Source organism: Neoarius graeffei, chromosome 10 (assembly GCF_027579695.1).
Source record: "Neoarius graeffei isolate fNeoGra1 chromosome 10, fNeoGra1.pri, whole genome shotgun sequence".
In the NCBI taxonomy this organism is placed as follows: domain Eukaryota; kingdom Metazoa; phylum Chordata; class Actinopteri; order Siluriformes; family Ariidae; genus Neoarius; species Neoarius graeffei.
In genome coordinates, this window is record NC_083578.1 from 494,534 (window position 1) to 506,924 (window position 12,391).

Consider the following 12,391-nt stretch of genomic DNA (forward strand, 5'->3'; position numbering starts at 1 on the left):
CAGACAGATGGATTGGTCGACCGTTTTAACAGGACTCTGAAGTCAATGCTGAGGAAGGTGGTTGAAGAGGATGGGCGGAACTGGAACCAGCTGCTGCCATACCTGCTGTTTGCAGTGAGAGAGGTACCCCAATCTTCTACTGGCTTTTCACCTTTTGAACTTTTGCTTTCTTACAGACCCAGAGGGCTGCTGGACATTGCCAAGGAGGCTTGGGAGGAGCAACCTTGCAGACAGCGGACCCTGATCGAGCATGTCGGGGCCATGAAGGAGAGAATGAGGGCCGTCTACCCGATAGTGCGTGAACACATGGAGACTGCTCAACGGCAACAGCAGGCCTCCTACAACTGACCGGCCCAGCCGAGAGAGTTTAAGCCGGGGGACAGAGTGCTGGTCCTGGTGCCGACTGTGGAGTGTAAGTTCCTGGCAACCTGGCAAGGCCATCGAGCGGGTAGGAGAGGTGAATTATAAGGTGAGACAGCCTGATAAAAGAAAACCTGAGCAGATATATCATGCTAACCACTTGAAAAAATGGCACGCCAGGGAGGCGTTGTTCAGCTGTTTGCCCCCGACAGAGTCCAAAGAACCCGCCAGAGAGGAGGTTCAGGTGGGGCCAGGCCTATCCCCACATCAGTGGCAGATGACCCTAGAGCTGGTGGACCGCAACCGAGACGTCTTCTCCTCACTCCCCGGGCACACAGAGGTGGTCCAACATGAGATCCGCACCGTCCCTGGCCGAACGGTGACCCAGCGTCCCTATCATGTGCCGGAGGCTTGCAAGGTGGCTATCCAGGAGGAGGTGAGAAAGATGCTAGAGCTGGGAGTCATTGAAGAGTCCAAAAGTGCCTGGGCAAGCCCCATCGTCCTGGTTCCCAAACCAGACGGGTCGGTAAGATTCTGCAATGATTATCGCAAATTGAATGAGGTGTCAGAGTTTGATTCCTACCCTATGCCCCGTGTGGATGACTTCGTAGACTCCTTAGGACATGCCCGCTTCCTCACCACTCTGGACCTTACAAAAGGCTACTGGCAGGTGCCCCTGACCCCAGCGTCAAAGGAGAAGATGGCCTTTGCCACACCAGAAGGTCTCTACCAGTACACACGTCTCCCATTTGGGCTGCATGGAGCACCGGCCACGTTCCAGTGCTTAATGGATCGGGTCCTTGCTCCCCACAAGAGGTATGCAGCTGCATTTTTAGATGTTGTCATTCAAAGTCTGGATTGGGAAAGTCATTTACCCCATGTCCAAGCTGTGCTTGATTCCCTCAGAGATGCAGGGCTCATGGCAAACCCGAAAAAATGCAGGCTGGCCTTCAGTGAAACCAATTACCTGGGGTACACGGTTGGCCGGGGACTAGTCAAGCCTCAGGAAGCGAAGCTGCGGGCCATACAGGACTGGCCGCAACCCCTCACAAAGAAGCAGGTGAGGTCATTTTTGGGCCTAGCCGGCTACTACCGGCGTTTTATTGCCAATTTTGCCTCCATTGCTGCACCCCTGACAGATCTGACAACCAAACGGCACTCAAGAATGGTGAAGTGGAATCCCGCAGCAGAGGCAGCCTTCATCAACCTGAAGCAGGCCCTCTGTTCCAGTCTGGTTCTGGTGGCACCAGACTTCAAGAGGGAGTTCGTGGTTCAGACAGACGCTTCAGAGGTGGGGCTGGGGGCTGTACTCGCTCAAGTGCATGAAGGTGAGGAACACCCCATCCTATATCTAAGCAGAAAACTACTCCCAAGAGAGAAGAACTATTCAACGGTTGAAAAGGAGTGTCTCGCCATTACCTGGGCCCTGGAGTCCCTATGATATTACCTCCTGGGCCGGCGTTTCACGGTGATCTCTGACCACGCCCCTCTGCAGTGGATGGCCAAGAACAAGGAGACAAACAGTAGGGTTACCAGATGGTTTTTAAGCTTGCAAGCGTTTAACTTCTCTGTTGTCCACAGGGCTGGCAGGCGCCATGGCAATGCGGACGCCCTGTCCTGGCGAGATGCCCTCTTCATGACCTTCAGCCTGACTAGGACGTCGGCCCCGGGGGGGGGATGTGTGACATCCCGAGAGGCTGCGTCTTGGAGGGGCGCCATGTTCCATGTGGATGGCTCCAACAACAAGCAGCTATAACCCCGTCTGGTGGTGGGGTTGGGAACTTCACCCCTCAGCACAGCACTGCAACACACCTGTGGCCAATGAGGGCTTAATGAGCAAGAGGGCTTTGTGAGAGCTCAAAAACTCTGTGTGGAGGAGGAGGAAAGAGGTTCATGGACTCTTTTTGCTGAGTGGATCCTGCTGGGCGGAGTATTCATGGAAATGCTTATCTGGAAGTCTTACCTGAGGGATTTTGCACTGAAGCACTTACCTGTGTTATGAATGCCTGCTACTGGACTGCCACCGGGCTGAAGACTACAGGGATTGTTGACTGGACTCAAAGTAAGGCAGAAGATTTTGTTTGTTCTGTGAAAAGGATATTGGACTGAAGGAAACCTGCCTATAATTTTGTTATTCTAAAGCCAGAGACATTGAGTTTGACTTTTGGGAATCCATCTTTGTTTGAACATTGGACTTTGAGATACCTTTTCTGTTTAACCTCCTGGCATAACATTAAAAATCTTGATTTATTTTAACCTTTGTGTCCTTGCACTAATTGAAGGGTCCCGCTGAGAGCCAGTCAACCTCTCGTGATATCACAATACATATAGAAGGTGTGCTTTTTTTTTATTTTTATTTATATATATATATATATATATATATATATATATAAAAGATAGTGTGTGTGTACACTCACCCGCAAACTGTATTTCCATGAATCACCTCCTGTCTCCTCAACAGCTGATGAAAGGAAAAAAAAAAAAGTGTGTGAGAAACTTAGTTAGGCATCATCAGGTCCGAGTTGGGCGTCATCAGGCCTGAGAGGCCCTTTAGGCACGACTGGCTCAGAGAGGCCTGTTAGGCGTTATCAGATCAGGCCGGAGGTTGAAATGATCAGTGTTAAGTGCATGGTGTGAGTGTAAGATGAGCAGAGTGGGGAGATGAGGAATAGCCAATCACAGTGTGAAATGGGGCGGGGTTACAGCACCATGGTGACTGTGCAGAAGTGCTGATGATTAAGGTTGAGCAGATTTGCTGTACACACCGAAGCTCTCGGGATCCTCTTCCCACATGGTGAGCTCTTCCTGTGTTAACAGGAAGTATTTGGAGACGAGTCTTTTACAGATCTCAGTCAGAGTCACATGTGTGAAGAAAGCTGATGTAATCGTGTATGCCTCCAGATTCTCCGCTTTACTGTCTGTAACACACACACACACACACAATTAACACTGTACACACATTAATGAGCCTGTTACTAAATGTAGTCAGGTTATAAATAAAGCTCTGAATGTGATAAACTTGTAATCTTTATCATAAACCCGTGTTATTGGTGTTAAAAGCGTGACATTTGCGGTGTGAGTGCTGCGTGTACCCTCCACGTTCTTCGCCGGTCTGTAGGCGTCGTTCTTGATGATCATCTTGATGAGGTTCATGCACTGGACGATGAAGCGCTCGAAGACGAGGCCATCGCCCTGCTCAGTGAACACGAAGGAGACGGAGAACTCGAGCGAGCGCTGGATCAGGGGGATAAACGAGTGCGGGTGGCTCTGCAGGAAGTCCAGGAACTAAAAACAATCACACATCATCATCAGGGCACAGAACACATCAGTAACACACCCTCCCTCCCTCAGCTTCAGGGAGCTAATGAAACCTTTTCAACCCGCCCACTGTCCCAGAATGCACTGCTGAGAGACAAACAAGTCTTTAATTTCAGATTTTTTTCATTTTCAGACACATTTATCAACAATGAAAAGAAAATGAACTATGGATTAAACTTTCAGCCAAGTTAAATTATTATTTTAGCACAACTGAGTAAAACTGCTTAATGTTTTGTTTAATTTTTAATTATTTAAACTGAAATGATTAAGTTAATTCAGTTAAAAATTAAAGTCCACAAAAAATTAAATAATTTTCACACCAAATTCAACTCAAATTTAGTTCATTTTATTCTGTAAATTATTTTTTACTTTGTTTTTTGCTCAAATTTCAGAATCACTTATTTGATTTTCATTTTCAATTCAACTGCATCTCCGTTTTGAGAGTTATAAACTATTTACACCTAATGACCTTCACACGACCTTTATTACATTCTGTTAATGACTATTATGAATCGAGTGTAAACGTGTGCAGGAATGTGTGGTGGAGCGTACAACTTTAGTGTAGAGGATGATGATCTTTTCCAGTTTCTCTCTGCAGGCGTGAGCTTCACCCACATGGCCACCTCAAACACACACACAATAATCACAAGATAAACAAACAAATTAGTTACACAGTATCTACATAAGGTTTGTGAAAGACCAGGGGATTGAAGAGGATGTTCTGTTTTGTCTTCCTCTTCAATCCCGTACAACTGGGGAAGCAATCTTTCATCTTATTGACTAGTTTGTCAAAAATGTAGACTTGGTATGGGAGAAGTGTGTTGGTATTTGTACCGATGGGGCGCGATCAATGACAGGGCGTGAGAGTGGCCTAGTGACACACCTTCAACAGGTAGCTCCGTTAGCAAGATGGACTCATTACATGATCCATCGCGAAGCACTTGCAGCTAAAAAAAAAAAATGCCAATGCTCTTCCCGTCTGTGCTTCAGCAGGCAGTTCAGATGGAAGAAAAAAAAAAAAAAAAACACATTAAAAGTCGCGTCCATTGAACTCACGTTTATTCGGGGTCCTCTGTCAGGAAATAGGTTCTGGACATGAACAGCTGCTCTTGCACACAGAGGTTTGCTGGCTTTCCAGAGGGAGAGGGTTACAGCGCTTGTATGAGCTGCAAGAAGAGGTGAAGTTGTTTTTGACCAAAAGCGATTCGGAACTGGCCAAACACCTCCATGATTCCCTGTGGCTAGCTTCCTTGTCGTATTCAGTCGACATATTTGACAGACTGAATAGTCTGAATCTGTCTTTGCAAGGCCGAGATTCCATTGTGTTGGTCCTTGCTGACAGAGTGGATGCTTTCATCCAAAAACTTGTCCTCAGGCACGACCACATGATTGTCGGAAATTGTGATGTTCCCCAGCCTCACAGACTTCATCACTGAGGCACACAGCAGTGATTTCTCTATTTTTCAATCAGCTGCAGATCACCTGTCTAGGCTTAAAGCATATACGCAGAGCCATGGCCTCACTTTTTGTTTAAAATGCCTTGAGACCTCAAGAATGGCACAGGAATAGTTTTAAGCGTTAACAAGAAATCTAATATCATAATTTTTACGATTAAAGTGATTTATATAGGTAGCGGTCTGAGTGAATGACCTTGACATCCATAACGTCACAGCAGGAAGTCTATTGGTCTCATTGCCATTTCCACCATACTAAAACAGAGCTGACTGCAACTCTGATCCTTCATTATCTGGACTACTTTACTTTACATTACGTCTGGACTACTGTAATGGTGTCCTTTATGGCCTGCCCACTAAAGCCCTGGACCGACTACAGCGCATACAAAACTCAGCTGCCAGGGTTCTTACACACACGAAGCGGTGGCAACACATTACCCCAACACTCAAGCAGCTCCACTGGCTCCCAGTGAAGTCTCGCATCACATACAAGATTCTACTCCTCACAAACAAGTCACTCCATAATCTTGCTCCTCTGTACCTCTCTGACCTCCTCCAGCCCTACTCCCAATCAAGGTCCCTGAGGTCCTCTGGCAAGGACCAACTTGTCATCCCACGCTCCAGGCTACAGACCTTTGGTGACAGAGCCTTTTGTGTTGCTGCTCCCACCCTCTGGAACAATCTACCTCTCCACATCCGCCAAGCCCCCACTCTGGCTATGTTCAAAAAGCATCTCAAGTCACATCTCTTCACTGAGGCCTATGGTCCTTAACCCTTCCCTCTCCCCCCATACCCAATTCCTTGACCTATCTCCTCTTTTGTAAAGCGACCTTGGGTTCCATGAAAGGCGCTATATAAAACTTTATTATTATTATTATTATGAGCTAATTTATCGCCATGCCACATAAATGTGTTGCTGGCTGGTGCAGCAACATGACAGAAGGTGGATTTACGTTGCATTCATGGCCCAAGAATGTTCAAACTGCAAAGATTTGGATGCGTTTTGCGAGAAGTTCACAGGCACATTGGGCGCCTACGAAGTGGTCTTTCCTCTGCTCTGCACATTTTACTGAAGACTCGTATGAAACCTCTGATCTGTTGAGGAGCGTTGGCTATAAGCCCGGATTGAAAGAGGGTGCAGTACCAACAATTAAAGAAAAGTAAGTTCAGTTGCACCAGTTCTCCCAGAGTGTGAGCTGAGAGTTGTTGCTAAAACCCGGGACGGGACATATCTCTCGGGCAGTGACCTCCCCGTGGTTGTTGCTAAAACCGGTGACGTCCCATCCCGGGTTTTAGTAATTGCCTGAGCCCAGCAGTAATGGCGGAGTACTCAGTATGGAGAAAATGGAGAATAAGTGGAGCAGCTGTCTGATTTCTCCGCTGGATATGCTCGCCTCAGCAGCAATATCTCGCCTTTATGTGGAAGAAGTGAATGAACAGAGAACTGAACGAACAACTGAAAGTCAGATTGTTTCAAAACAATCAGCCACAAGATTGGCCTTCAAGAAATGAGAACACAGACGGGTAAGCTCCGACTCTCATTTGGATACTGTAATGGAAACTTCTAATAAACACTTCAAAACGCTTAGCAGTCATCTTTTCGGTCATTTATTATAGTAGATCATATAACAGATATATAAAATAGGAAAGGAAAGAGAAGAATAGAAGACGACACCACTTCTGATGATGCCGAGAGTACACGCACTCCGAGTTGTGTTTTAGTGGCTGTTATCTATTATACTCTAAAGGCATTCGCTTACTGCTTGCATCTTCACGTTGTAGGTACAGCCACATTCGTCTAGAACTACAGATCCCATCAACCAACTTCTGCGATGACCTCCGTCACGCCTGGGCGGGATTACCTACGTCACATCCTCCCTGAGCCCATAAGTGACTCAACCACACTTCCGTCTTCCTCTTTGGCGCTGTAAAGCTTGAGGGTCACACAGACATAAAGAGGCACTCTCCCACCGGACCATCCGAAACCACAACTTCTGCCTGACAAGAAAGAAGATTCAGCGCGCTTTTGTTTACCACTGGCCACGGTAAAACTACTTAAATATCGCACCATCTCACTCAGATTGAGTTACAACCAGTTATTTGTTCATTATAAGTAACGTTACGACTGCAGCCCAAAGCAGTTAATTAAAAGTTAGAAGCAACCGGATTCCTTCTGACGTAATCACTGTGCACACTGATTGAGCAGAGACTCTTTCTCACGAACGACGAAGCGTCAGACCAAGAATTCTCTGCTTTCTACAGAAGCCTCCACGAGCTCTGTGAACTCCAGAAATTTCAGGACATCTCTGCATAATCTTGCATAGAAGCAAGATACTGGAAGTAAGTCTGGCATTTTGGGCAAACTAGTCTTAGGAATTAGCTTTATGAAGTAGTGTGAATTTAAACTCAGGAACTGTTTAATTGTGCACACTGACCATTGTGTTCTACAATTGTTTTCTCTCAGTTGTTTTAATAGATAGGTTGTTGCATGCTTTCTCTCTATCCTTTCTAACACTTTTAATTTCATTATTACACATATTTTGACCTCAAGATTTCAGTAGATTTAGTAATGTTATAAGCAGGGATGTGATTTGGGGCTGGTGAAATTATCTGAAAATTTTAGCCGGGGGTCTGGGGGCCGCAGGCCCCCAGCTGGTCCAGGGCAGCGCCCTGGTGGGGGGACAAAGTAGTCAATGAACCAAAGTAGTCAAATTTTGAAATGCAAGGTAGAACTGATAATGCAAGGTAGAACTCATATGTTTTATCATATGAGACGATAAAAAGGTTTTAGAAATCTCAATGTAAACAAAACACGTCCGGACAAAAAAAAAAAAAAACGTTTTCTGTGAAATTGACTCATATACAGAACTGTACAGTGTTCACTCACTTGAGGATTTTCATATGCAAGAATAAAAATCACTTTTTCACTAAACAACATTCACAAAAAATGTGTTTGCTGAATCCATTCAATCCAATCAGAAGTCTGCGAAGAAGGCAATATCTCTAATATTTCTACTCATATTTCTGAAAGGCGGGGTACACCCTGGACAAGTCGCCAGGTCATCACAGGGCTGACACATAGACACAGACAACCATTCACACTCACATTCACACCTACGCTCAATTTAGAGTCACCAGTTAACCTAACCTGCATGTCTTTGGACTGTGGGGGAAACCGGAGCACCCGGAGGAAACCCACGCGGACACGGGGAGAACATGCAAACTCCACACAGAAAGGCCCTCGCCGGCCACTGGGCTCGAACCTGGACCTTCTTGCTGTGAGGCGACAGTGCTGACTGCTACACCACCGGGCCACCCTTAATTTTTTTTTATTGCTGTAAATTTTGTTAATTATGCCTTAGATATCACGGTAATGTGTAAATAATGTAATGTATCTACATTGGTTGTAAATTTAATTAAGTTCATTTCATTCATTCATAATTATCATACTTTTTTAAAAAATAATTTAAAAAATAAATAAATAAATTTAACAACCTGGCTGATAACACACACACACACTGAAGGCTCAATCCCAAATCACTTCCTCCTTCTTATACAAGTGCCCTACACAGGGGGCCCCTGTAGTCTCTCTAGTGCACTCTATATGCCTTATGGAGCGGTTTGGTCTTCAGCGCAACAGATTTCCTCTTCATCAGCGCGGTGGAGCAACAGGACAGGGGGCGTTTCCAGCTGCACAGCGCTCACTTTCACTTAGCCTGTTAGCCAGAGCAGGCAGCTGCAACACATATTTTGACTTTCTATGTAGCCAGAAGAACCTATACATGCTCCAAAATAGGATTAAATTATAAATAAATGGCCTTGACAGACTTGTGTTTAAGCGGTGCGTTAAAGCTCTTGCTAGCTACATGGCTAAGTAGCAACAAGCCTGAGTGTAAAGTAACAGAACTTCACTGCTACTAGCAAGCCGTGCTAACTCAGGAGCTAGCTCTGGTGTCGGCTCTGTTCCCTGAGCAAATGTTCCAGTCATTTTACACCCAAAGTGGAAATATTTCCGCGGACTAAATGACGAACAGCATCTCCTCCTCTCTTTCCTTTCCTCTCCGCCCAGCGCGCCGGTACGTGAACTCATTCCGGGTGACCGTCAGCCAACCTCTCGCCTCCCTAAACACACACACAAAGCCCACTAGCTCGACCCAGACAACCGTGTCCTGTCAAACACACTCGGCTCTGCCACGTCGGACAAAACGCACACATAAAAAGCTGAGTTTGTTTGTGACCAAACGCCACACACTCACATAACACGCTGATGCGTAGAGGGGCCTCCAGCAAGCACGCCATCTCTCTCTGCCCCTGAGCGAGAGACGATCCGCCCCGACCTGAACAAATGTCTCAGAGTATTATGTCCAACGTCTGTAGCAACCTCTTTCTCCAACCATTCCCAGCGGAACTTGTTTTTCATTATTCTGTCGCTTTCTTTAACTCGATTTGCATCTTTACACTCGATCACGGAGGCTGCCATCTTTCAACTCTGTTTGAAGCGAGCTTACGTACAGCTATCTAACAAGCGCGTTCATTGGTTGTTACAGAGCGATGGGCCAATCACGTACCTCGTTTCATCTCAATGACGGAATTACTGAAAGTCGGAACGAATAGGATATGAATGCGGATATTTGAGCGAAAAATCGGAAAAATTTTTTTCAAATTTTGAGGTGAAAAAAGCGGAATTCCGCGAATTTGCGGAAAAATCACATCCCTGTATAAGCTAGTGGGTTAGCAATCACGACATATTCCTTTGTCTGCTTAAACCACGAGGTTCTCCCCTCCCCCATATCTCAGATACACACACACACACACACACACACACACACACACACACACACACCACTGTTTATGCTTACACACACATATATATTGCTTGACCATGCTGAATGTATTCAATTGCTATTACCCAATTTTATCATTGTTATAATAAATTCAATTTCTGTTAAACTGCGAGTCTGTTTGCTACTATATACTGGAAGTCACACAATCTAAAAGACCTCCAAATTGCCTTTATCCAAGGTGTATATGAGTGCTATTGGCTGTCTATGTTGTACGGTAAGTAATACATTATTGTTGCATTGGTAGTGATCATAATAATTTGGAATATACCATAATTTAGCTGTTTATTATTAAACAACAAATTTAAAGGTATTATTTAAATGAGTGATTTAATGAGACTGATCACTCAAGACCAATTGCACCTACAACGTGATTGGCTCAAGATTTTCTATGAAGCTTTGTTAAAGCGTGCACCTGGCGTGCTCTGGCAGGCAGATGCGTAGTTATGGAGAACTCAGGCACCCTGCTTATCACCAAGGCCACAGAAAGGCGATTACAGCATGTGGAAAAACATCTCTCTCAGTTCACTAAGTCACTTGAGCTCAACATACAGAAACACAGAGAATAATAATGTTCATCCACTAAATTTCCCTCACAGATACAAAACAAAAAACTCGCTGTTTCCTTGCATTTAGATTAATCCATGTAACTTGTATTGTGTGTTGAAGTTAGCGGTATAAGATTATTTAATTTGCTTCAGAATGTGATTGTCTCAGTTCATCTGATTATTTAATGAGCCTTTTATGTTTTATCAGTGAAAATGCATGCATGTACGTGTATGTTGCATAAGTTATAACACCCATCCTGTTTTAATGAGTCAACCCACAATCAGTGAAGTCAAATCAGTCTTAGCTGAGCGAGTCGGTAACGCTATTTCTTACTTTCACCATAAATTTTTATTTATATGACTTTGGTCTATAGCTGTAAAAGGCCTCGGCCTTAAAACCGGTTCCCGCTGTGACGTCACGCGCTCAGGGCTGGCTGGCTCAGCGGGGCGGCTCCAATCACAACTTTGTGGTCAATTTTAACTCTCAAAAATATATATTTTTACTTCCATTTATGCAGCATACAAGAGTCAAGGATGGAGATACTATCCACTCAGAAATTTATTTAAAAATAAAGGCTCTGCGTATCTGCTTTAAGCAGCAGTTAGTTTCTTATTTCAAGGAGGACTGCCGGTCATTTTCATGGGTTCGGGACCCATTTGTTTGCACCGCAAACGATTTGTCACTGCAAATGCAAGAGCAGCTTATTGAGCTGAAGAGTGACAGCAGGCTGAAGCACCTTTTTAGCACCTGTTCTCTTCCATCCTTCTGGGGAACACTGATGCAGGAGTACCCCCCACCCCGTGACGCTGCCTTAATTCTCCTACCTTTCGCATCAACATACTTGTGTGATGCAGGCTTTTCAAAACTGACTGCGCTCAAAACTAAGTACCACAATCACACAGATTGAAGATGACCTGAGGCTGTGTTTAACTAAAATTGAGCCGAGAATTTGAGAACTCTGCCAAACAAAGCAGGCTCATGCGTCACACTGAGACATTCATTAACACGATCTCCAGTACTCTGGTAGAGTTTGTTTGTTCGTTCATGTGTTTGTTTGTTAGCAACTTTGCAGAAAAAAATTTACAGACGGATTCTGATGAAAATTTTACGAGATACGAGTCTTGGCCCAATGAAGAACTTAAATTCTGGAGGTGATCCGGAAGCGCATCTGGATCCAGAAATTTTTAAAAGGATATAGGGCAAAACTGAACATTTTCAGTCTCAGACTGTGCTATCTAACATTGTAATAATACAATAATAAAAAAGCCTAATAATAATAATAATCATCATTATAGCTTATCTATCTTTTTTTGGGGGGGGGGATCGCAAATGTTTGAGAAACCCTGGTTTAAAGTGATTAAAGGGACAGAGGTGGGGAGGTTCTGACTCACCGATCCAATTATTAAAACAAATAAATTTCAATTAAACTGTAAGTGAGATTATTTTCTTATTTAGGACAAAAAAAAAAAACCCTTAAAGCAGAATTAAAAAACTGCATTTTTCAAAGAAATAAAAACAGTTTTACTTACAGCACTCTAGAAACTGCCTTAACCTGTCAAACACCGCACCGAGAAAACCCTAAAACACACACAAACACTTTAATATCAGAGAGTGAGTGAGTGAGTGAGTGAGTGTGTGTGTGTGTGTGTGTGTGTGTGTGTGTGTGTAGGCACGCACTCACCATCACCTCCATGTTCTGATGAGGTTCCACAAATCCATGAACCGTTAACTTACGCAGTACTGTGTGGAAACAGACAATATTACAGACGTAATCCTAAGACCCAGTAGCTGCAAAAAGTATTAGCACCCCTCTGCTCTTCACCATAAACAGACCACCACAGGTGCAACACTGAGATAACGTGTGTGTGT

At 44.6% G+C, this 12,391-nt stretch overlaps 1 protein-coding gene across 3 annotated transcripts in view; it reads right to left on the reverse strand.

Moving 5' to 3' along the window:
- The window catches only part of ipo11 (importin 11), a 113,853-nt gene that overhangs the window by 84,271 nt on the left and 17,191 nt on the right, over window positions 1-12,391 (reverse strand). For all 3 annotated transcript variants that reach the window (XM_060931026.1, XM_060931028.1, XM_060931029.1), the window contains exons 7-12: window positions 12,204-12,262; window positions 12,052-12,100; window positions 4,231-4,301; window positions 3,453-3,645; window positions 3,126-3,278; window positions 2,778-2,821 (exon numbers count right to left, since the gene is read on the reverse strand). In XM_060931026.1, the coding sequence (XP_060787009.1) occupies window positions 2,778-2,821; window positions 3,126-3,278; window positions 3,453-3,645; window positions 4,231-4,301; window positions 12,052-12,100; window positions 12,204-12,262 (569 nt within the window). The remainder of the gene's footprint in view (window positions 1-2,777; window positions 2,822-3,125; window positions 3,279-3,452; window positions 3,646-4,230; window positions 4,302-12,051; window positions 12,101-12,203; window positions 12,263-12,391) is intronic.